General features: G+C 44.8%; 1 protein-coding gene across 1 annotated transcript in view; it reads left to right on the top strand.

The window, feature by feature from the left end:
• PDIL5-1 (PDI-like 5-1) overlaps positions 1 to 24,970 on the top strand; it is a 142,858-nt gene extending 117,888 nt beyond the window's left edge. Inside the window, exon 4 of the mRNA XM_086490237.1 lies at positions 24,511 to 24,970. Within this exon, the coding sequence (XP_086346363.1) occupies positions 24,511 to 24,593 (83 nt within the window). The 3' untranslated portion in view covers positions 24,594 to 24,970. The remainder of the gene's footprint in view (positions 1 to 24,510) is intronic.
• Positions 24,971 to 26,844: the final 1,874 nt, after the last annotated feature.

The raw sequence follows: 26,844 nt of genomic DNA, 5'->3' as shown, positions 1-26,844 counted from the left end.
TCTTTTGGAGCTTTGATGGTGGAAGCTCTAGGAGTCTCATTGCGAGCATTCTCAAGAACGATAGCCATGTTCTTGCTTCCCACACTTAAAACATTTGTGGTCCTTGCGAAAAGCCTCAAGCTCTTCAGGAGAGAGTTTATTTTTACCTTTGTAAACTCCCTTCCCCTTGGACCGATTGTTGTTGTTGTTGGAATTGCCTTGGGAAGAATTTTGGGCATTGGTTTTCCCCTTTGCATCACTTTTGTCTTTGTTTTCCATGGGCTCGACATTCTGTCTAGCCCCTTATTGGAAATTGATGTGCGAAGCAACCGTAGTGTGGTGGATTACTTCGGTGATAGAACCATGCCGTTGGGAGTTGACGTACTCGGCCATCTCTTAAGGTAATCCCGCACAGAATCGTTGCTTTTGCTCGCCGAAGTCTATCTTTTGAAAGACAGTAGTCTTGAGATGTAAATTCCAAAACTTGTCCACATATTTGTGAATAGACACATGGGAGAGAAGCTTCAAACTCTGCGATTCGGTAAGCACTTTGTCCTTTGCATCGCTTGCAAGGAATTGCTTCATGATGGAAACTCGTAGAATTTTCCATGTCTTTGGGGCTTCGTCGTTGCCACAAAGGCTAGCCCACCATTGACGCGCCGATTTCAGGAAGTGCATAGCTACATGGCGTAGCTTGGAGGACTTCGTGAATCCCTCGTCTCCTGAGGCCGCATCAAACTGTTGGATGAAAGCCAATACTTTGTCGGTAGCACCAAAGGGGCCATCATAGGTGAGAAAAGAGATACTCTTTCCTCCCTCTTTGAACTTTTTGAGCTTTTATGACCTTCGCCATGCACGGTAAGATTTATGATGTCCTCCCCGCTTGTATTCTCTTGGAGAATATCCATAGCTTTCGTCGAAAGAGGAGGAAGGTGAAGAAAAAGGAGAAGAGGGTGACCTCTTTCTTGCCCTTTTCTTCCTTTGTTTCCTCTCTTCCCTTTCGGAGTGACTAGGAGGACTGTGGGTTGATTGTTTCCTTTTGGGAGGAGTTGGTGACCGTATAGACCGCCGTCTTCGTGGAGCCACATCTTCAGAGGAACTTAGGGATTCATTACTTTCTTGTTCTTTGGATTCCTCCTCTCGTATGGGAGAGAGTCTTCTTTTGGTGGTCTCATCAAGAGGCCTCCTAAGCTCTCTCTCCTCTTGGAGAGGAAGAGAAACTCCATAAGCGCGAAGTTGCTGAGTAACTTCAGCTTGCAAAGGAGGGTGTGTCACAAGGCGGGCACCACGTGCCAATAGAAAAGAGCAGACTGAATAGACTTTTAGCACTTCAATAACAACAGAACTGAGAGATAGAGAGACGACACGCGACACGTAGTGGCGGAATTCCACCCGAGAGAGTATTGGCCCCAAACCTTGGCGCCCCTTTCGGTATTTCTTTATATTGCATCAACACAATACAAGCCGGTACTCCAGACTCTGCACCTTCGTACTGAAGCATGCCAGAGAATGAGCCCTAGCCTCATATTTAAAGGCCCTTGGCCTGAAAAGCAGTTATAGTAAAAAGCCTTTAAAACTCAAAAGCTTCTGGTTCAAAAGCAAAGCCAAAAAGCTACCAGTGCAATTTACGGAAATCCATACAGCCTGCCTCATCATCAACCAACGCAAAATGCGAAAATCCGTACAGCCTGCCACTTCATCATGTCAGCGCAATTTTCGGAATCTATCTGCTGCCCTTATGGTTAGGGTTTCTACAGTTTTAGGGTTAGGGTTTGGGTTTCTAGGTTTGAAGGTTAGGGTTTTTAGAATTAGGGTTTGCAGGTTTTAGGGTTAGGGTTTCCAGCATTAGGGTTTAAGCAGTTAGGGTTTCTGGTAGAAATTAGGGTTTAGGCCCCTCGACCACATCTGTAAGTTGACTCCATTCTTTAGGCTTTGACACGTCAGCAGTTTGTTACATCTCCGCTTCTTGAAAGAGAGTAATCGTCCACGATTACAACATATCTGCAAAATAACTCAAGTTAGTTCAAAAATTTCCGAGGGACATTCCGAGGGACAATGAGTTTGCTTTTTTTATTAAGGAGTTAGCTTCTCCCTTTGCTCTTTTGATCAAGGAGTTAGCTTCTCCTTTCGGTTGTTTTGATCAAGGAGTTAGCTTCTCCTTTCTTCATATCGAAACTCTTGATAGTAAAATTAGCCATCACACCGAGACCGTACTGATCTTCCACGGGTGTCTTGATGCACTAAAATTACATACCCAGGCAATCTCATCCAATTAGGAATATTCTGTGGTTGGCACATCACAATGCAACACAAATGCTCACATATGCATGTTATAAGACATAGAAACATAAAGCCGCCGATGAACACTCCTCCCGCATAACCTAACAAGGTCCGGGCCGGGAGATATTCAACGATTCCCTCATCACTCCTCCCGCATAACCTAAAAAGGTCCGGGCCAAGAGATATAGACCCTTTTACAACCAAACACCCCCCAGACTGCAGCCTGTGTCGTTTGGAGGTTCTGAGAGTAACCACTGCTCAGACTTCTTAATACTCCTCCCGCATAACCATCCAAGTCCGGGCCGGGAGTCACAACAACAATTATTTTACAAGCATGCAACCAAACGCTCCCCAGGCATCGGCTTGCGTCGTTTGGAGGTTTTCAAACATGCAACGAAACGCTCCCCAGGCATCGGCTTGTGTCGTTCCGAGGTTCAAACAATACCAAATCAGTATTTCTCACTTCTCCACCCGGGAGTAAAATCACCAATCGTTGAAACCAGTATCAAACCAGAGTCAAACAATTCAAATCGGCACCAAAACAAGTTCAAAACAGATACCATCCATTTCAAACAAATTCCAAACAGGATCACCAAACAAAATCAAACAAAACTCAAACTTAAAAAGCAATCTCGACATCAATCGAGCTCGAAAAGTCGACTGACTTTCCATCCTGAAACCTGCACCAAAAATTAGGGTTAGGTTTCTTCCATGTGGTCGTAGCCGAGTACAGCATGGTCCATTAGCTCTTGGACAAACACTCTTTCTTTGGCGGCGATGGTAGTCCCAAGAGATAGCAATCACACTGAACCTCCAAGGTCATCTGCTCGTGAAGAGACATCTACTGGGACATGTCGAGAAACTTCAAGTTATAATCTGTTAGGGTTTCCATGGCAAGCATTTCAGGATACCCCACTCTGCCAAAAGTTGCACTCCGAAGGAAGATGTCAGAAACCATATAACTTCAAGCAAAAATTTTATTGAAAGCTTGCCAAGTCCTTGGAAGTGTGTTGCTTGGTAGCTGTAGACATCAACATCTGCATGGCACTGCCTCTGAGAAAAACTGTGACAGATTTGTGTTGATGTCTTACAGGGCATAAGCCATTAAGATCACTTGCAAAAGAAGGATCCAAGATTTGTGTTGATTCCTCTAAGAAAATTTCTTTATATTGCATCAACACAATACAAGCCGATACTCCAAACTCTGCACCTTCGTACTGAAGCATGCCAGAGAATGAGCCCTAGCCTCATATTTAAAGGCCCTTGGCCTGAAAAGCAATTATAGTAAAAAGCCTTTAAAACTCAAAAGCTTCTGGTTCAAAGGCAAAGCCAAAAAGCTGCTAGCTCAATTTATGGAAATCCGTACAGCCTGCCACGTCATCATGTCAGCGTAATTTTCGGAATCTGTCTGCTGCCCTTAGGGTTAGGGTTAGGGTTTCCAAAATTAGGGTTTGCAGGTTGTAGGGTTAGGGTTTTCAGAATTAGGGTTTGCAGGTTTTAGGGTTAGGGTTTCCAGCATTAGGGTTTTAGCAATTAGGGTTTCTGCAGTTTTAGGGTTAGGGTTTCCAAAATTAGGGTTTGCAGGTTGTAGGGTTAGGGTCTTCAGAATTAGGGTTTGCAGGTTTTAGGGTTAGGGTTTCCAGCATTAGGGTTTTAGCAATTAGGGTTTCTGGCAGAAATTAGGGTTTAGGTCCCTCGGCCACATCTATAAGTTGACTCCATTCTTTAGGCTTTGACACGTCAGCAGTTTGTTACAGGGTGGCCCATAGCTTGTTGCAACCTAGTGATAAGATAATTGACAAACATGGGGGCATCATCATTAGCACCTTTATGTGCAAACTCAAAGTTATTAATGTTCATTCTACTCTCTTGGTTATTTTTAGCCAAGTTAATTAAACTTATGTATAGATTACTTTGTGCTTTGGTACACTCAAAAACCTTAGTCACTACTCTTCTTTACCTTTGAAAATCAGCTCTCAAGCAGCCGCACGTGTGGTTTAGACACTGTTGATTGCAAAGACTGATGGAGAGGGTTTAACATTGCAGGGTTAATCATGGTTCGTGTTGAGCTTGCTCGTAGCTCAACAATGGTAAAGCAAAAGGCAAGCCCCGAGAGGCTCCATTATGAAGACTATAGTTCCCAATGGTGTATCTCGAACTAAGTCCTTCTCAACCAAGATAATAGATCTCTGTCCCACTTACTCTATTGCAATAAACAGGCCCAACCTTTCATGGACAACTTAAGGACCCTCTTCTTAAGCAAGAAAAGAGAAACCAATAGCTCTTATACTGATGTAATGAAAATGGCCTATGAACTTTGAGAAATAGAGAAATTAAGAGAATTAGAGAGAACATTTTTGTGAGACTACTTTGAGAACATAGAGGGTGAACTTAATTGACGGTAGCAACATATCCATAGTACTTAATTAAATTGGCATGAACAATACTATTGCAAGAGAGAGAGAGTTTAGAGAACTTGATAATAGTCGAGGACCGGATTTATGTGGAGCCGGTCCCCCCTCCAATAGGCTTTTGTATTATAGGTTCTTCCGTCAAGAGAGACTTGGTACAATACAATCATTGTGTTCCTTGTGACCTAGGTGATGCAATGAAGATGAAAAGCTTCATGCATCACGAGCATAACATAGACTTTGTAAAAAGCCTTAACTTTCCCTAGCCTCAGTCCTAAGGCCTCAAACACCTTCAAAGGTGGAGAGAGCTAGCGGGGAATGAGGGTAGGGAAGAGGAAGAAGAAACATTCATAGGAGAAAGAAGTAGTTCCTCACGTATCATCACTCTTCTTGCTAGCATACATAATAGCATAGCAATGAAGTTGTCAAGCTTAAGCATTGAAGCATGGCTCTTGGTTGGATTTTCATTCCATAGCCAAGAGTGTTGGTGTAGGCTCTCAACTTCTCTACTAGCTTGGATAAGGAGATGGAGCTCTTGCACTCTGCACTCCACACAATGAGTGTGTGTATGTATGGAGTATACCCCCCAAGCAACCCTCCTCCTTGTTTTGGTCGACCCCCTCTTCTAGCACTGCCCAAAGAGATTGGCCTCAAAAATGCGTCCCTTTCGATATTTCTTTTATATTAATTCTTGAGCAAAGTATAACTCCTAAGGGGTCCTCTGCTCTCAGACTCTGCGTCCAGATGCTTTGAAGAGTGAGGCCCCTAAGGGTCCTTTTATTCTTACAAGGGATGCCAAAAGCAGAGCCCCAAAAGATTAAACTCAAAAGCAAAGTGTTCCAAAAGCAATAATCCCCAAAGCAACTTGTTCCAAGAGCTGTCATAAAAAAACACACGAGTGCAAAAAAGCGGAATTCCGTATAGCAGCCACGTGAGTCTGCTGTCAGTGTAATTTGCGGAGCTGCCACATCATCAGCATGTCAGCGCAATTGGCGGGCAGTCCGTATTGTTTTGCCAAGGCAGCACATGTGCCGTACTGCCACGTCAGCACATCTGCCCCGAGTGGCATCTGTTGTATGTATGCGTCCGAGCAATATTGCCACGTCATCATTTTGACATACTCTCCTCTTGAAAGAATTAAAGTCGCCTCGATTACGTCTGCAAAATCAAACATAAGCCATAAACCAGTTCAGTAGACACTGACTCAAAGTACCGACGCACTAGACGACACAAATCCAGAACTTGTAGAAAGACACCAGTCACATCACATCACATTCAGATCACATCATATAGAATCTAGGACCGTGATTCTGGCGATGTATTTAGCAATCGCATCTAGATCCGCAGCGGGCCTCACTAATGTCGATTTAACTAATTCCATATCGCGATCATGTCCATGGATTCTGTTTTGATCTAGCAACATGTTTCTTGGCAACGTATTTAGCAATCCTATCTAGCTGTACAGTAGAACCCGGATTTAACGTTGGCAGGTGCCACGTGACAGTAGTACGGATTTTCGCAAAACGCCTGACATGCTGATGTATGGTTGCTGTACGGAATTCCGTAATTTGCGTTGACTGCTTTTTGACAATTTTTGGGATCAGATGCTTTTGGAACAATTTGCTTTTGAGCTTATTGCTTTTGGGGCTCTCTTCTTGGGGCATCCCTTGTAAGAATAAATAGACCCTTAGGGGCCTCACTCTCAAGAGTATCTGGACGCAGAGTCTGAGAGCAGAGGTTCCCTCGGGAGTTGTACTTTGCTCAAGCCTTAATATACAAATAAATATCGAAAGGGGCGCCAGATTTTGGGGCCAACACCTCTGGGCACAGAACTACGCTGGGCCGTGTTAACTCCAATTTTTAAGTGTGAAAGTTGTGAAGTATTTCAAGTGATTCTCTCGTGTGCTCGTGTCCATCTCAACAGGGCAAGAGTCTTCTATTGCCCCATAATGAATCAAGGAAACGAGATGAAAGTTCATCATAGGATTGCAGTAAAGAAAGGGAATCAGATGATAGCGCATTTGAGGGTTCTGATAAACCTAGGGAACCAAATGCAAGTTCATCAGAGGATTTCAGAGAAGCAAGGGAATGAGATGCTAGCACGTTTGAGGGTTCCGACGAAGCAGGGGAATCAACGGATGGTTCCTCAAAGTGTCACAAAGTGATGACGTGGCATGACGTAAAGGACGGACTCCGGACAGAGGGGTCAGAATCCTACTGAAAGATGCATAAGAAGTTGTACCAACTTGCAAAACCTATCCAAGAGGCCTAAAAGTCCTAGTCCATGCAACAACTGATGGGACACGCAAAGCAAGGGTTTGCAATGCATGGGGGCACTCTTACGTACCCTACAGATAGATTGGACAAGATACGAACAACAATAACAAAAGAAAGGGAAAGCAACAGAAAAAGAAACCTTCAGGCCCTCGATTGTCAGCGGAGCAACGCGCCGAATACTTCAAAGAGGGTAAATGTTATAGTTGTGGGGAACAAGGGCATGTGTTTGCCAGGTGCCCTAACAGAGTACCAAATGAACAGTTAGAGGACAAGCCAAAGAGTTCTAAAGCAGCAGAGGAGGAAGCAAAGAAAGGAAAGACAAAAGCAGGATCGGTAGCAAATTTTGTGTGGACCGACCTGAGCAAATGGATGAAACTACGAAGCTCTACGGAGTGTGTGGCAAAGTACGAGATCAAGAAGCCCTTATCTTCTTTAACCGAGGAGCCAAGGCCAACTTCCTTTCGACTGAATTGGCGGCTCGACTCGAAATTATGCCATATGAAATGGGATGAAAGTACGAAGCTCTACGGAGTGTGTGGCAAAGTACGAGATCAAGAAGCCCTTAGCTTCTTCGACGGAGGAGCCAAGGCCAACATCCTTTCGACTGAATTGGCGGCTCGACTCGGAATTATGCCATATGAAATGGGACCATCAGTTGAGGCAGTTCTAGTGGCACCAGGACGGGATGTTGCCATTACATCTATCATCATCACAAACTGCTGACGTGTCAAAGCCCTAGAGAAGGGAGTCAACTTGCAGATGCAAGCTGAGGGGCCTAAACCCTAAGAAGAACAAGTAACAGAAGAAGAAGTCCTCCCAGCTTATGGGGACCCTGTCCGATGGGGCCCCAAGTGACATAAAGAATTAAAATAAAGCAGGACTCACACACACACACACAAAAGAATTGGGAAGCTGACTGATGGCGTGGCAAATTTTCGAAAATCACGCTGGCTGATGACGTGGCATGCTGTACGGATTTTTGCGTTTTGCGCTGACTACTGACATGGTAGCTGTACGGAATTCCGGATTTTACGCTGGTAGCTTTTGAGCATTGCTTTTGGGCCAGATGCTTTTGAGTTTTGAAGGCTTTTCACTGTAACTGCTTTTCAGTCCAAGGGCCTTTAAATATGAGGCTAGGGCTCATTCTCTGGCATGCTTCCTGGAGAAGGTGCAGAGTCTGGAGTACCGGCTTGTACTATGTTGATGCAATATAAAGAAATACCGAAAGGGATGCCAAGGTTTGGGTCCAATACTCTTTGGGGTGGAATTTCGCCGCTTCGTGTCGCGTGTCATCTCTCTTTCTCTCTCAGCTCTGTTTTTATTGAAGTGCTAAAAGTCTGTTCAGTCTGTTCTTTTCTATTGGCACGTGGTGCCCGTCTTGTGACAGTGGTATCAGAGCATCAGGCGTGTGCTTTTCTGAAAGCATACCGGTCCCACAGAAGAGCAGACAGAGCTATTGGAATTTTATTCGAGGTATCTTCGCCCTCAGACAGAGCTATTGGAATTTTATTCGAGGTATCTCGCCCTCCATCCCGGACTTGTTAGCCACTCCCACCCTTACTTCATCGTGCATCGGGCGCGCTCTCGTCTTCATCGCCGTGTCTTACAAGGCATAAGCCATAAAGAACCCAAGATTTGGAATTCATGGATTCAACAGAATATTTGCAGTTTCTGCTCAACGAGCTTCACGACATTCTTTCGCGGCATCCTCAACAGAATCTTCCGATGCTGCAAAGTTTTCAACAATTTTTGAGCTACATGTTACCCCCTCTGATGCCCCAGGTGGTACCTCCTCCTCCGGCACCAGAAAGTACGAGAGCTTCCAACCGATAACCTTCTCAGCCGTCTGTTCCGATCGGGAGAGTTTTCAGGAATATGGTGCAGCCATCTGACCCTGATCCAGTGCAACCGCCTTTGCCACCGCCATTGCCCCCACCTCCATCATCGCCACTAGGCTACAATGGTTGGAGCCCACTGGATACCCTTATTATCCATACTCGGGATATGCGCCTAACCAACCCAAAGATGTTAAAGATGGGGGCACGATAGTCAAATTTTTCACTTTTTCCGGGGTGAAAGATCGGAAGAAAGCATTGCAGTTCCTACAACAATTCGACAACGTCTATGCTTTAGGGAACTATACTGAAGAATCCAAGTTTTGTCAAGCAGCAGGATTTCTTAAAGATAATGCTATGCAATGGTGGAGTTCAATTGCGACACAATCGCATGCTCCAAGGACCTTGCGAGCTTTCAAGACAGTTTTTGCACGTAGTTACATGACTTCGATGTTTGAAGGCAACTTGAAAATGCTTGCCACCGAAACCATGGACGACTATAACCAAAGGTTTCTCGACGTGTACCTTTCGGTGTCCTTCTTTAAGTTCATTCCCTTGGAGGACCAGTGCGAGCGCTACACCATTGGACTACCATCACCATTGCAGGAATATTGTCTCTCCAAGCAAGTCTCTACCATGCAAGAGCTTATGGACCATGCCGCAGTCGGCTACAAGCTCATGAAAGGAAAGTGGGAGTTTACCACAGAAGAACCTCCGGCCACTAACCAAAACTCCCGGCAACAACGAACAAATTCTCGGGAATCCCGTGAAAACCAACCTCAACGGCCTCGTCTGACACAACGTCAACGAGACGCCTTGTTACAAGAAGGCTGATGCTTTGAATGTTTCCAAACAGGGCATACGTTCAATACATGTCCTGAGCGAGCCTCGATGTCCTCAGTGCAACCTTCTGCTCCCACAACAGACAGATCCCCGGGGTCACCTCTGGCCAAGAAGGCTACACCTGCTATTGGACTAGTACCCAATATTTATGGTATACACCTCGAGAGTATTAATGAATTATGCAGAGCTTATGGAAAAGTCAACGGCTTGAAAGCCCTTATTTTCTTTGACCCCGGAGCTGTGGAGAACTTCATCCATCCAGAATTCTTGAAGTAGATGCACTTTGATTATGATGCAGAGGGTGGAGACATTGAAGCTGAGCTAGCCACGAGACAAACTCAGAAAGTGGTACCCCTCATTGGTGCACTTTCAGTGACTATACAAGATTATCATGGAAAAGTAGATTTCCACATTATGAAGTTTTCCACATTATGAAGTTGGGCAATTGCGACGTTCTCTCGGGCATGCCCTGGCACGACAAGAATGATGCAACTCTCTAGGTCCGACACCGAACCATCATCGTGATGCAGAAGGGCAAGCCCGTTGTCCTCAAAGTTCGGTTGTCCGAACAAAACCCTGAATGACCTCTCTAGTTGTTTTCTAGTTAGATACTTTTGAACATTGTTTGAGAAAGTATTGTTTGAACTTTGTTTGAAAGGGATGCTATTTGTTTTAAACCTGTCTTGGTGCCGATTTGAAATGTTTGACTCTGGTTTTAATACTGGTTTCATTGATTGGTGATTTTTACTCCCGGGCGGAGAAATGAGAAATACTGTTTTGGTATTGTTTGAACCTCGGAATGACGCAGGCCGATGCCTGGGGAGCGTTTTGTTGTATGCTAGAAAACCTCCGAACGACGTAGGCCGATGCCTGGGAGCGTTTGATTGTATGCTAGAAAACCTCCGAACGACGTAGGCCGATGCTTGGGGAGCGTTTGGTTGTATGCTTGAACCTCCGAGCGACGCAGACTGCGGTCTGGGGAGCGTTTGGTTGTACGGTTCTCTGAGCTCATGGCCCGAACCTTTTAATGTTATTTGCGGGGGGAGTGACGAGGTAGTCGTTGAGTAGCTTCATACCGCAAACCGTTTGTCTTGGGGGAGTCCTCAACAGCATTGTTTGTTGTGTCTTGTAACATGCATATGTAAGCATTTGTGTTGCATTGTGATGTGCCAACTAGTGAATATTCCTAATTGGATGAGATAGCCTGGGTATGTAATTTTGGTGCATCAAGACACCCGTGGAAGATTAGTACGGTCTGGGTGTGATGGCTAATTTTACTACGCGGGAATATCGAGAGTTCCGATTAGGACGAAAGGAGAAGCTAACTCCTTAACAAAAAGAGCAAATTGATTGTCCCTCGGAATGACCCTCGGAAATTTTTGAGCTAACTTGAGTTGTTTTGCAGATATGCTGTAATCGCGGGCGATTACTCTCTTTCAAGAAGGGGAGATGTCACAAACTGTTGACGTGTCAAAGCCCTAAAGAAGGGAGCCAACTTGTAGATGCTGGCCGAGGGGCCTAAACCCTAAGAAGAACAAGTAACAGAAGAAGAAGTCCTCCCAACTTATGGGGACCCCGTCCGATGGGGCCCCAAGTGACATAAAGAATTAAAATAAAGCAGGACTCACACACACAAAAGAATTGCGAAGCTGGCTGATGACGTGGCAAATTTTAAAAAATCACGCTGGTTGATGACGTGGCATGTTGTACGGATTTCCGCGTTTTGCGCTGACTGTTGACGTGGTAGCTGTACGGAATTCCGGATTTTACGCTGGCAGCTTTTGAGCATTGCTTTTGGACCAGATGCTTTTGAGTTTTGAATGGTCTTCACTGTAACTGCTTTTCAGTCCAAGGGCCTTTAAATATGAGGCTAGGGCTCATTCTCTGGCATGCTTCTTGGAGAAGGTGCAGAGTCTGGAGTACCGGCTTGTACTGTGTTGATGCAATATAAAGAAGTACCGAAAGGGACGCCAAGGTTTGGGGCCAATACTCTCTGGGGTGGAATTTCGTCGCTCCGTGTCGCGTGTCGTCTCTCTCTCTCTCTCTCTCTCAGTTTTGTTTTTATTGAAGTGCTAAAAGTCTATTCAATCTGTTCTTTTCTATTGGCACGTGGTGCCCGTCTTGTGACAGTCATAGGCAAACTTCGGTTGCATTGCCAGGGGTGTTTAGGGTACGAGGACTTTTACATCATACCCTTGGAGGGGTGTGACATTCTTTTGGGAATCCCTTGGTTCTATAAGAACAATCTGGTGGCCCACTACAAGGCGAGAAAAGCAACTTTGAAGAATGAAAAGGGTAGAGATATAGTTCTTGATGTAAGATTGAAGGGCGAGTCAATCGCACTTGTATCGGCTTCGGTCATTTCCAGATTAATGAAATCCAATCTGTTTGTTTACTCCATTTTCTTACGTGAGATAGATGACAAGAAAATGTCCGAAGGAAAGACAAGACTTTTTGCAAGCTCAGGCTGATTGTTTCTTTGAAGGTTGACGAGGAGAGTTACCTCCTCATCGTGCTGAAGATTCACACCATTGATTTGGTTCTAGGCAGTGTGCCACCGAACCGGCCACCTTACAGAGTAAGCGGAGCCCAAAACAAAGAAATTATGAACCAAGTGAAAGAACTCTTAGAGAAAGGTCTCATTCAACCGAGTACATCACCTTACTGTCCGCCAAGGTTGTTGGTTTTTAAAGAAAGATGGATCTTGGAGAATGTGCATTGACTACAGGGCTCTCAATAAAATCACCATCGAGAATAGGTTTTCAATACCCAAGATCGATGTTATACTGGACAGGTTACAGGTCCGTTCTACTTGTTTCAGTAGAACGGACCTGAAAAGTGGCTATTGTCAGATTAGGATTGCTCCTCGAGATGTATACAAGACCGCGTTCAGGACGTCTTTTGGATTGTACGAGTATTTGGTGATGCCTTTTAGTCTCACAAATGCTCTTGCAACGTTCAACAGGATGATGGACAAGATTTTTCGAGAGTATAGGTCATTTATGGGCACCTTTTTTGATATAATCGTATTTTCCAAGAATGAGGTAGAGCATCAACACCACCTGTTATAGGTTTTCCAGGCCGTGGTTAATGGGAAGAAGAGTGAGTTTTTCTTACAAGAGATCCACTTTTGGGAGACATCGTCTTTGCGGAGGGTGTTAAAATGGACCCAACCAACATTATAGATTGGCCAAATTTGAAGAATGTTTATGAGGTTCAAAGATTTTTGGGTTTGTGCTTTTACTACCGGCGGTTCATTCAAAATCTGCGGAGATTGCTTCTCCTCTTCATGTTTTGACAGAGAAAAGGGTTCCTTTCACATGGGGACCATATGAGATTGCAGCCTTGAAGACCCCCAAAAAGAAGTTGACAACTAGTCCAGTGTTGGTTTTGCCAGGCTTGCAATGAGGTATATTGTGATGCCTGTGGTTGCAGTCTTAATGTAGGAGGGCCATGTTATAGCTTATGACAACAAAATTTTTTCTAGACCAGAATAGGTTGCACAAATGTACAGATTTATGAGAAAGAGCTTTTGGTAGTTTTCCATGCTCTTATTTAGTAGCGAAATGTCACAAAGTGATGACGTGGCATGACCAACTGGAAGAGAAATGGCCAAGAGGATAAGAGAAACTGAACCGAGCAACTTATGAAGCACCGGCTGTGGGGCCCGAGACCCTAATAGACATAAGCTTGGACTCTGGGAGAGATTTTTGTAGATCGTGCTGACATGCTGATGTGGCGAGATTGTATAGAATTCCGGGTTGTACGTTGCTGTGCTGGCGTGGCAGGACTGTGCGGATTACGATGGCAGCATTTGCAGCTTTCAACGCTAGCTTTTGGGGCTTTTGGGGTACCGTGCTTTTGAAGTGATTGCTTTTGGGGCTGTGCTTTTTGGGCATCCCTTGTAAGAAAAAAGAGCCCTTAGGTCTCTCACTTTGCAGAGCATTTGGACGCAGAGTCTGAGAGCAAGGGACCCTCGGAAGTTGTTGTAACAGGCTTGGACACTCCAAGCAAGAATGATTAGCAACACACGAACAAAAGCTTCAAAATCACTGAACTTAAATAAATAAATAAATAAATATATATATATATATATATATATATATATATATATATATAGAGAGAGAGAGAGAGAGAGAGAGAGAGAGAGAGAGAGAGAGAGAGACGACGCGGCGAAGTTCCGTGTCTAGAGGTATTGGCCCCAAAGTCTAGCGTCCCTTTCGGTATTTCTTTATCATTAATCATTGCAAGGAAAAACTCCCGAGGGACCTTTGCTCTCAGACTCTGCGTCCAGATGCTCCGCAGAGTGAGGCCCCAAAGGCTTTTTTAAACATTACAGAGGATGCCAAAAGCAGAGCCCCAAAAGCAATGGTTTAAAAGCTTCAAGTCCTAAAAGCATCTGGCCCAAAAATTGGCGTCCAAAAGCTGCTAGCGCAAATTGCGTAATTGCGTACAATGCCACGTCAACAGCAAGCTCGTTTTGCAGACATCCGTACAGCCTACCACGTCAGCACTTTCCATGCAACTTTCTTCTCTGGCAAATTTTTAATTGCCTTGTGTCCCTTGGGTCCCGTTGGAAAGGACCCATAATTTCGAACAGCTTATAAAATCTTTTGTATCTGCTCGTGCGGGTGGTCATGCCTTGTCATCACTTTTTGACACCCCCCTCTTGAAAGAATTGTAATCGTCCTCGATTACACCTGCAAAATGAGACAAAAGCCGCAAACTAGCTCAGTAGACACTGACTCTAAGTACCAACGCACTAGACAACACAAATCCAACACTTTCACAAAGACGAAAGTCACTGAACATTCACATCACATTCAAATCATATCACATAAAAATCCATTGAGATCTAGGACCATGATTCGTGACAACGTGTTTAGCAATCGCATCTAGATCCACACTGGACCTCGCTGATGTCGGATTAACTAATTCTTATTGCGATCATGTCCATAAAATCTGAAGACCGAAATGCTGTAGTCATTTCGTCTTTCAAACCTGCACTCAAACACAATCACGAGCGAGCACAAAAAAATCAGATTCATTTTGGGAATTCCCATGTCGAAGTACTTCTTTTGTAAAGTCATATAGCAGAATATTGTCAGCCCATCAGTTTCTGCGAAATCCAAAGGAAATAAGTGACTTTATTCCATTTGGGAAACCTGTGACAAAGGAGCGGATCAACTCCAACTAAAAATCTCGAACACTCTCCGCTGGTGGCACAAGGTGAGCCTCGAAGATGCGGAAGCAGTGGGCCCGCCAAATGAACGAGAGTGTCAGGCCACAGACGAGCGGTGCTATGGAACTGTCCCCTGAGAGTATGGATTAACTCCAGCTAAAAATCTCGAACACTCTCCCCGCTGGTGGCACAAGGCGAGCCTCGAAGATGCGGAAGCAGCGGGCCCGCCAAATGACCCAGAGTGTCACGCCACAGACGAGCCGTGATGTGGAAAGAGCTGGCATCAGCCGAAGGACCCGAAGCCAAACCTGCTGTGACATAGGGCAGTCCCACAGACAGTGACACTAACTCTCCAAAGGATAGTCACAAGCTGCGCATGCTTCCGAAAGGCCACTATGTACTAGCCAGCTCCCCACTGGTGTAGCTGTGTGCAACTAGCCACTAAAACAAAGTGACTCACCGCGGCTGTCTAGCGTCCCACAACCTCGCCCAAAAGGCTAACAAGAACTCAATTGTGAGACCCTCCTCCTGCCAATGAGGTGCTGCAGTCAGAGTTACCCGGAACACGGAACGGGAACGGCGACGGGCCTCCCTGCGGAACGGGGGAACGGGAATGGGCCCGGAACGGGAACGGCGCGGAAGGGCAGGCTAAAAAAACACCCAAATATTTTTTTCTTTTAGCGTTATGTGTTTGAATACAAGTAGTATTAGAGTCCTTTGACTCTAATACCCACAAAAAACACGATTCGAAGACCATTTAACCTTATTATGACTTGATTGGGATGTGAGGCGCCCAGAGTACATAGCCAGATGAACAACAATGAGCAAACACAATGCCCATAGTACATACACAATGCTCTCAAATAATTGCAAGAGTATTAGTCAGAGATAACACTTTGGAATTAATTATGGCTAACATAGTAACAAGCCTCAAGGGCCGCCAGCGGCCAAGGTGCTACAAAAAAACCAAAGGGGGGCAAAGTTCAAACCAGACTTCAGTGACCACAATACCAAAAGACTGAAGGTGACAAATACCATAAAGATGCTAGTAGCTACAAATGGCAAAGAGGGCAAGGCTCAAGCAGCCATACAAAAAGGTGGATAAATGGCAAAGACTCAAGACTCAAGAGCCACTAGCCTGAGAGGCCTCCCAATCCGTAGTAGCCGGCTGTAAATCATGCACATCCTCCCATTCCTTATCATTGAGGTCTAGGTCCGGCTCGATCTCAGCCACAGATGAAGTACCTGGTGTTGGTGGATGTGCATCTCCACCCGCCTGAGAAGCCTCTTGCTCCATCTCCCACTGTGTAAAAGGATCTGTCTGTTTGTCTGTACTCTTGCAAAGCATTTTCAAATTTGCGCTGACGAAGACAAGATCATTAGCCTTCTCCACTCCAAGACGATTTCTCTTCTTGGAAGCAATGTGGCTAAAGGTACTCCACAATTGCTCCAAGCATGAGGTACTAACTGACTGGCTGAGAATACGGATCGCCAATCTCTAAAGCTCAGGGCCATCATAGCCATAGTCCTCCCACCAAAGCACTGAACCTATTTTCCTGCGATCAATCTGAGCATCTGGACTGCCAAATGACCCTCGCATCTCTCTGTACTGTCTCAGTTGATCTCTGACAATGCGTCGCCCATCTTGTTTAAGATCACTGTAAATTGGTTCATGACTTCCCTATCTATCTCTTGCCCTGCACCTTGGAACTCTGGATCCACCATGTACGCTGCCCCGTGTAAAGGAGAGGCATATGAATTCCACCTCGAGCTGCAAAGCGCATGGATCTCCTCATATCGCTCTGCGTTCGGCTCAAGCTGTGCAAGCTGCTCAATCATGCGGTCCATTGCCTCATAAATCTTGCCAATGCAAGGATCCATGCCATCCAGAACTCGAAGCAAATGAACCACCGGTTTTACCTGTGCATCTAGACTCTTGAGCTCCTTCCAGAACTCAAGATCCTCTGCCTTATCCTTGCACAAAATCCCTGCAACTGTCTTTGCATAGGGGGAGGTGGTGAACTCATCACTGATGAAGACCTGTCGGACCGCATTTTGACATTCAGACAGCCTGCGTACAAGAAGAAAGTTGAATGCGAAGTGGGTATCTGAATACTTTAGAAGCACTTTGCCGCCCGACCTCTTGAGGTACTCACTCCGAACCAAGTTGTGATTGTTGATGAAAGTAACCATCTTCACTGCATCAGCAATGACTGGAGCAATCCAGTCTAGCTTGCCGATGTCTTTTAGAAGGTTGTTCAAGCAGTGTGCCATGCAAAAGCACACTGTCACATGCGGATAGTGGCCCTCTATGATAGCTGTTGCTGCCCTGTTTGATGCCTCCCCATCTGTGACAAAGGCCACCACGTGTTGCTCACCGATGGTTTCTATGGCCGCTGTCCACTCTGCAGAGAGGACATCGGCGGACTTGCCACTCTCAGTGGCATCATGAGAGTGCACAAAGTACATCTCTCCACTAGAGTATGCGACGAGACCATGGATAGATCTCTTCCTTGTATCGCTCCACCGGTCAACAATGTGGGAAACGCCATGTTTTGCCCAAAGACGCTGAATGTTGAGGGTTGCTTGCTCCACGATAGCCTTCTCTCGATCGAGCAAGGTGGTTCGGAGAGCCTCTGAAGATGGCGGCACATAGCCGGTGCCATACTCTCCTATCCGTTGCACCATGACTTTCCAATACTCCGACCTATTTCGATCAAACATAGAAGAGGTTAGTATCAAAAAAGTGGAAACGACGATAACGGAAGAAATGAGATAGAAGATTGATGAATCATAAAACAATGAACATACCTCGCTGCGACAAATGGGATATGGTCGTGATAGAAGAATCGGGCCATGGCCGCATCCACCTCTTCCTTCTTCTTTGGGTCCCAAGAGGTGGCAAGGGTTTTTTGGCGACGAATTGGACCTTTTGAAGATGCACCAACACCTACACCGGGTAGAGAGGAAGAAGGGAAAATGAGGGTCTTTGGATCAATACCTTTGCGTGCCGGCTTGGCTTTATGGTTGAATTGCCGATCCTTTTCCTCGAGCTTCTTCCTCTTCTCGATGGTTACGTTGGCACAAAATTTCACTTCATTTCCCGGCACTCGAAGAAAGTGTGCCCTCACTCTGTCATGCCCCCCTTTCCGCGTGTAAGAGCATAGCTTGCATCCCCATGCACGAGAACCTCCCGCTGCCGACAAGGTGCCCTCCGAGGTCACTTCATCCCACCACGACCATTCCTTCGCCTTTTGAGTGTTGCCCACATGAACGGAGGGGGTTGAACGAGAAGAAGAGGCCATGGATGATGGATTATCCGTGAAAGAGAGAGCTTGATCTTGAACTTTGAGAGAGAGAGGCTTGCCGCTTGATTCCGTGAGAGCTTGAGCCTTGAGCCTTGAAAGTTGAGGGTTAGAACTTAGAAGTTAGCCCAAGAGAGAGAGAGGTTGAGAGGTTGAGAGCTTGAGCCTTGAGGCATGCCGCGGCGCCACACTATGGCTTGAGAGTTGAGAGCAAGCTAGGGAGAATGAGCTTGGCTTGAGAGTTGAGAGCAAGGCTCAAGCAAGGGAGAATGGGCCTTGAGGCTTGATGAGTGTGTGAAGAATGGCGGAGGAGGGAGGCATTATATACTTTTTTGACTGCTGAAAATGGCCGTTGGCTGCCTAACAATCATTTTTTTCAATTTCAAAAACTGCCGTTTATGACCGTTGGGGCCGTTCCGTCCCGTTCCGGTCGTCCCGTTCCGGTGACAGTTTCTAGCCGGAACGCCGTTCCGTTCCGACGCGTTCCAGAAAATCCCAGCAGGCCGGAACGCCGTTCCGGCGTTCGAAGGCCCGAAATGTCCGTTCCCTGGTAACTCTGCTTTGCGTGTCAGCAAAGAAGTGTACCACATTGTGTCTACATCCTACCGAGTCTGGAGGTGTCACTGAGAACTTGGCCAACAACCACAAAGTCTGTACCAGGTCTATAACCCCCAAGTCTCCCATGTGGTGAGAGAACTCGAGCGCCTGTGCCTGCAGCCACTCCATCACTGAGTCCAGAGTCCACTCAGATTGGTCCTTGCCACATAAGGGAAAAGAGAACCCAACCGCCGAGTCCAGGGCCTCTATCTGCTTGCCTCAAAGTCTGGTGAAGGGTCGCCTAGAAACCGTGTGAAGTCATAGGCGAAGAAGTCCCACCTACGACGAATGTCTAAGCTTGTCAGTTCACGAGGAACTGTTGCAAAGGGAGACGTCTGCACCAGAAGGGGGATTGTAAAAAAGGCTGTCCCTCTCTCGCGAAGCGACTTGTGGCAAAAGCGCTGCCAAGAGATCTCCTAGCAGCAGAGGAAGGTTGAAACCGGCATGTACAGCGGTGGACTTTGGCTATCACCCGAAACTTTACTTTAGACTTTAGGGCACAGAGAAACTTGCAAATAAAACCTGTGACAGAAATTAACACTTCAACATACGCGGCTCAGAAGCTAGAATGCTCCGAGCATACGCTGACACCCTGTAGGCCCCAAAACTAGCGCCCGTTTCGGTATTTCTTTATTCCTTTCAAGGGTAAAGTTACAAAACTTGAGTCCTTGGGATCTTCACCTGTATCCAACTAGATCACACTTGTTCTGGTAAAATTTTGGCAACATAACGGCCCCAAAACTCGCCCTGAACAAATCCCCCTGTTGGAACTCGCTTCCAAAGACATAAACCCTCTGTTTTCAGCCCAAAAATAACAATTACAGCTCACAGTATTTACTGGGTTTTACCCTGTTTTCAGCCCTAAACAGTCCCGGAACTGTCCACTAACAGTAGGGCACTGTTCCCAATGCTTCTGGCATCCATATGGCTGCAAAACAGCCCCAAAACAGCGCATAACCAGCGCTGAAAATGCACCTGTAAGGTGAGGTTATCACCCTCATCGGTGCCTGCTTTTGGAGTAGCAGTTAGCTACTCCTGTTCCTGCTCAAAGAGGCTCTTGCCTCGGCACAGAAGCATAAGACCACACAGCTGTACATAGGTCAAATGAAGAGCCCTCTTGTGGGGCATCACGTTATTGCACGTAGGGGGAGAGAGAGCAGTGTAGAGTGTGCACTTCTTGCACTACACTGTTCATGAGAGGGAAAGCTTGCACACAATAGCTCTTAACCTGTGGCAGGTTCTCAATGAAGCATCCCCCCAACATAAATCAAGCGTCCCCTCCCTCTTCTGCGCTTGACCTATAGTGCATTTGTGAAAAACTAGATGCAAAAGGGAAGAGCCATGGCTGCCAAAACTTGCATATCGCTGAAAACGCAGCAAAACAGCCCTGTGTAAACATGCATATGATTCCTTCCAATGTTGAAAATGAGCTCCTTGGTCCTAGGTAAAGTTATGGGAAGCTCAAAAATTGAGAGAAATGGCTGAAAATCAGAGTTATTAGCCTCCAAAACTGCTCCAAAAAGTCAGTTACGAGTTCTGTTCTCCCAAACTTGATACATTGGCCAAAAAGTGCCACTTGGCACTCATGCATGCAATTTCACCGCATTGGGCTTCCCGCTTAAAAATCTCTCATTTGGTGCATCAGTTGACTTTGCAGTAGAATAATAAAATGTTCCTCTTGTCATTTTGGAGCTAATGGCGCGAACAGATTTCATGGCCTAAAATAGCAATTCCCTAAATTTTAGGAGATGCTTCCATTGGACTCTTACTGGTCATCAGACCATCTTTCACCACTAGGACCACGTCCAAAAATGCAAAGTAGTCCAGTTCTCGGGTGATTTTCTCTTGGTGACCCCATCTTATCCTTGTGCCTCCATTAAGTTAATTTCCTAGTATCTACCAACTTATTAAGTGCGGCGAGGGGACCTAAATGACTTTGAAGTGAGCCTAGACACCCTTTTACTACTCGAATTCCAGTGCCGACCAACTTCCCTTGTGCGAATGAAACTACTGTTTCACACTCGCCATATAACGTCTGGCCATTTGCAACTTCAAAAGAGGGTCCCAAAAATTAAACAAAAATCATCGGAAAGAACATGGCTTAACCATGGACAGGCTGTCCCCTTTCCAGTACTCTCTTCAGGCACCCTCAATGTCTCTTACACCCGTGGAGATTACTAGACTCATTCGTCGGGACCTGATCCAGCTGGATATCAGGAGGACATGGATAGAGCCGCCAGAGGAGTTGGGCACGAAGATGGATTTCTATAGAGAGCATCTTCTCCACCTCACAGGAGATGGGTTTGTGATTCGACCCAGCTACATGGACACACATATGTCTCATGGTTTGCGGTGTGTCATTGGTCAAATACGCACATCCTCACATCAGCTAGAGATTGAGACTGGTAGATTCAGAGGTATACCAGCAAACAGCAGGATATGCCGCTTATGCCAGCTAGAGCCAGAGACAGAGCTACATTATATTAGTGGAGTTTGAACACATTTTGTTAGTAAACACTTACAAGTGCTGTCACACCACAATGAAGCGGTGCATATGTCATTGCACAGTGTACTATGAGATACGGGGCCGTTTCCACTGCTTATTCAGAGACCTTTCTCTAGGGTCATGAGTTATGATGATCGGAGATGTCTTGGGCTATATCTACTTGAGTTACACAGATATAGAGACACTTTACTGGGGAGAGATAGAGAGAGAGAGAGAGTCCTAGAGATAGATTATAGATTTATTTTCACTAGATATGGGACAGCCAGAGGAGCAGCCATCACTGCAGAGCTTGGCCTTCACTCATTCGACCACTATCGGCACTCTCATCGACCGAGCACTAGAGCTACATAGATTCAGACGGCCACGATTGAGGAGAGGGGCTACACAGCATCGACGGAGACTACAACAGAGGATTTGAGCCATACTCTCTCGACATCCAGGGTGCATATTAGGATGGATTCTAGTAGTAGTATCTTTGTTCTAGTTCTTTTGTACCCAGACATGGTATTAGATTCACTATTTTGTAACAAATTGGTCTCATAGGTCATTTTGGCCTTTTGAAGACGTTAATATAACATTTTATTTCATTTCATCTCTCTCTCTCTCTCTCTCTCTCTCTCTCTCTCTCTCTCTCTCTCTCTCTCTCGGGTGTGTCTGTGTGTGCTAATAAAAAGAGGAAAATGGTATAACCTTTCTATCACCCAAGTGTGGTAGATTGGTTATGCCATTTCCCTCTTGAATAACAGGTCTTGAGTTCAACTCTCCTCGTCAGATAGATCTTTAAGGTCTCTTGGGATAGTTTCCTAGGACGTTAAAATTCTCTTCTAAGTGTGGTAGATTGCTTATGCCATTTCCTTCTTGAATAACAGGTCTTGAGTTCAACTCCTCGTCGGCTAGATCTTTAAGGTCTCTTGGGATAGTTTCCTACGACGTCAAAACTCTCTTCTTCTTCTTCTTCTTTTCTTTCTCTTTCTCTCTCTCAAAAAAAAGCGGGGCTTGTGACCGGAAAGGTCCATTTACAAGAAATATGGGAAAACCCTTGGAAGATATGCAATGAGATTATAAGGAAAAATACCCATACAACCACTGAAAACGTCAAACGATAAGATACTCTTATCATCAAGTAGTGAGGAAGCTCTGATTGATTGTATAGGAAGAATACATTTCTCCGCCTCTGTCGGTGTAGAGAAACCGTAAAGACAAGTGCTAGCTACCAAAATGATATAAAGTATCCGCTGTAAGAAACCTCTCATAGAAGGCAAGGGACTACAACACCTATGTGCTATGCCTCCAAAATCATCCGCATCCATTCCATCATCTCTAGATGTGGTACTCGAGAATAAAATGGAGATCTTTGGCACAACCAAACCATAATAGAGAATGAAGGAACCCACTTTGGACACTCCCAAGTCAAGAATCAACCGCGACAGCACCAAATAACCACTTCAAAACAATTTACAGATCACAATAGATTTGCACTGGCCCGGCGGAGTTCCGTGCCTAGAGATATTGGCCCCAAAGACTGGCGCCCCTTTCGGTATTTCTTTTTGTATTAATCAATCATCAAAGTACAAGAGAGCGGTTAGGGTTTTACTCTCAGACTCTGCGTCCAGATGCTCTGAGAAGTGAGGCCCTCACCACTAATTTAAAGGTTACAAGGGATGCCCAAAAGCAAAGCCCCAAAAGCTTTTAAAATCAAAAGCATCAGTTCTCTCTCTCTCTTAGAGAGTCTTTTCTCTTCTTTTTTTTTTTAAAAAGCAAAAGCAAAATTCGCGTCGCTCATCATTTTCCACAAAAATAAAAATAAAAATAAAAATAAAAAAAAATCCACCTCCGCGATTTCCGGAAATTAGGGTTTCTGGCAGAAATTAGGGTTTGCAGGAACTTTAGGGTTTCTGTTGTCCACCACGTCATCACTTTGTGACATACCCCCCTCTTGAAAGCATTGTAATCGACCGCGATTACGCCTGCAAAACCGACAAAAGCCATAAACCGTCTTAGCAGACACTGACTGTTAGTACCTACGTACTAGGAACACACATCTAGCACATGTACAAAATCGACAGTCACATCACACGACATCACAGGACATCACCAGACATCACAGGACATCACATGACATTCAACATTCATTCGGATCTTAGACCATGATTTATCGGCAATGTAGCTAGCAATCACATCTAGGTCCAATCGGGACCTCATCGATGTTCGATTGACTAACCCCTATTGCAACCATGTCTATTCGAGATCAAGTAGACCAAAATGCTGCAGTCATTTCGTCTACCAGTTCCTGCACTCACAAAAGCCAAGGTACCAAGATGAACATCTCTATGACCAAACCAGTCTCCCCAAAGCATCATCAATGTGACTCTCATACAAATCTGCAAACTGCCTAATATCCATGTAATAGTTGGCCTCCATCGTCATCTGCTCCTGCACTCACAAAAGCCAAGGTACCAAGATGAACATCTCTATGACCAAACCAGTCTCCCCAAAGCATCATCAATGTGACTCTCATACAAATCTGCAAACTGCCTAATATCCATGTAATAGTTGGCCTCCATCGTCATCTGCTCCTGTAGGATATCATAGACAATTTATTATTTCCCTCCTCGAATTGATTTCATGTAATGTCTGCAATCTGAATCTGATCATAGGTGAACTCTCTTGAACCAAGAAAAGTCTGGCGTCTTGCAGACATTGTAGAAAAAACATGACGACACAATAGTGGCCCACCCCTCAAGATATGAGCCAGTTGTATTCAGATTGATTCTTATTTGTAGGCAACTACGGCTGCTCGAAGCGAAGAACTGTATGAACTATAACATAGGCTATCGCTCTGCCCTTTGGAATTCAACCAACTATTGATGTCTATGGCGTCGGGATTACACTTTCCACTGCCGTGGGGACAGGCAACCGATGGCCACTAAATACTTGTCTATCTCGCACCCTTACATTCGTAAAGTGTCAAGGGTAACTTCTTCTGGCAGCCTGTGCTATTCCAGAATCTTGGAGTGCTCTTTTGCATGTGGCTGATGAAGCTAGATAGCTCAGTTCTGCTCAACAAAGCAATGTGACTCATTGATTTGAAGGTATTAGTCTCTTATGTAATGGTTGCAATTCCAAGGTGAAGCTGAGTTTTCTGCACAAATGTATAATGTGCCTTTTTTTTCCATCATGCTGTCTCAAGGCTTAATATAGCGTCATCTTGTTTGGGAGCTTGATATCATTGTTTGGCTTGCTTTTTTCGGCGGAATTGATTTGCAACAACTGGCAAAATTGTCATGACGTACAGGAAAGCGTGCGGTCTTGGATCTGAGAGAGTTTGTTTTGAAGGCAACATTGGAGCTCAATAGAGAAAGTGCAGAGGAGGCTTAGTGAATTTGGCCGATTTTTTGTGGCTGATTTTCCCCGTTAACACTTAAGATGTTGAAAAACTGGTCACTGATCACCAAAATTCAGGTGGTGTGTAACAAGTGGGTTGTTCATCAAAGAATCATTAGATTAGATTACAGCAGCCTTCTTCTGGGAGTGGTCCAGAAGGGTCTAGAGAAGTCTAAGAATAAGCAGCTGTATTGAACTGATAATGGCAGCATGAACTATTATTGAAAATCAGCCTTTGACTAGAACTTGCAAGGTTATGTTTGACAAGATTGGAAGCCCCATGGGCCTTTCTACTCTAGTCAGTGCTGAAGTGAAGTTTAAAGAGATGTATTCATGTAACTGGTCTATATTCAGCTTCTTGAGCTGCTCAAGACACCCTTGCACCTTGTCTATTTGTTCATCACCTCACCCATCGCTAGAAAAATTTAATAGAAAATTACCAAAATACCCCTCTAATTTGTGGAAATTCTCAAAATACCTTCAAAAATTCCCAAAATACCCTTGTATCCATTTTTGTTGGATTGTTTAAGATTTTCTAATCTTTATTCCTTTTTGACAACTGAGATACTTTTTTGAGTGCTTAGAACCGTTTTTTATTGCTTAGGATGTAATTTGTTACAAATCACAAAAAGGCAACTGTGTAAAAATAATGAAGTGATTCATCTCCAAAACCTAATACAAGATGTTAAAAGTAGATGGTTATGTACAAGTTTTTCTTATTTTTGGAATTAATCTCACAACTAGGGGTATTTTGGAAAATTTGAAGGGCATTCTGGGAATTTATGACAAAATATTGGGGGTATTTTGGGAATTTTTGAAATTTGAGGGGTATTTTTGGAATATTCGCAAATTAGAGACATTTTTGTAATTTTCTCAAAATTTAAAGAGAGCATACAATTGGTTATCAAGCCAAGCAGCTTCTAGTATTTGCAAATATTATGTTTCTTGTCGAGTTGCAGTTCCATCGAACTTCTCTGATATGGAGCAAAATAAAAGGGGAGCACCATAGCATGCCATGTACTTTTCCATACACTGAGACATTGGCCCTTTTTGTATGTGCATAGACAAAACTTTGTTTTTTTTTTCCAAATTTGGAAGGGTTTCTGGGTGTAGGGATATTTCCTAGATACCTTGTATTGGGAAACCTCGTACAAGTTGCGAAGAAGAAAATTGCGGATCAATGGATGTAATACTAACAAAAAGAGTCTATATATATTTGCATGTACATGATGTTTGCAAAGGTCAATAGCAAGCGGACCCAAAGGAAACTAACCAAAGTTTTGGGAAACAAACTTGTCGAGGTGGTTGATATGAAGTATGTATTGACTAATGCAATTGACTTAAAGAGGAGAACAATTGCCCAAAATTGAAGAAACTTTGCACGCCTTTACTTAGGTGCTTTGCAAGAAGCATTTAATGTGCCTTAGGGTAAGGCCGCACCAAGGGAGTTGGGGGTATGGACCATGGCAAGCGCAGCATAGACACTAGTCACTGAGCAATCCATCAAGAGCACAAAATCCACTTGCCTTGGCATGAACATGTGGGCCTAGCATTTGTCGAAGCCTTCTCATTATCTACGCGTGAGAAAACTAGTCATTGAGAAACAAACTTCCTACTTTGACATTATGAACTATGGTTCCAGAAGTATTTAACACTTTGGCAAGTAGAGTTTATTGCCAAGGTTGTTCCAAACATGTTGGTTGGGGGGAGAGCACCTTCTTTTCAAATAGAAAAAGCGAGAAAAGTTGCAATGGCTGTAGGAATGTCTTTATCTTGATCTTGAACCACGTTGAACTTATAAAGATGGTAAAAGGCTTGTGCTTTGGTGATTGCACCGCACTTGGCATACATAGTGATCAATATATTTCCTCAATTTTTATCCATCTCAAGTAACCCCCTATTGCTAAAATTAGCATCTCCTCAGTGGGGGCACCAAAAGATGGAGAGGGGGAATGGGGGAGCACACCCGGCACAAAAACAAAGGCCTCTCTATAGCTCAAGGTATCCACATCTCCCGTATCCTCTCAGAAACACCTTCAGAAAACCCACTATGCACTAGCAGACTGTCGCTTCAATGGTAGCATTCAATGTTCCTTGTGTCATGTCCACGACCCTTGCTACGTGCATTGTTGCGATCGTGAGAATGACCTCAATTGTGACTTTGATCTCTTTGCCATTGATGGTTTTTTTGGCTACTTCCACTAGCCATATATGCGTCACCATGCCCATTAGTGTCAAGAGATTG

Source organism: Adiantum capillus-veneris, chromosome 19 (assembly GCF_014529385.1).
Source record: "Adiantum capillus-veneris isolate H3 chromosome 19, ASM1452938v2, whole genome shotgun sequence".
Taxonomy (NCBI): Eukaryota; Viridiplantae; Streptophyta; class Polypodiopsida; order Polypodiales; family Pteridaceae; genus Adiantum; species Adiantum capillus-veneris.
The sequence above is the reverse complement of the archived record's forward strand: the minus strand, read 5'-3'. Positions and strand labels throughout refer to the sequence as shown.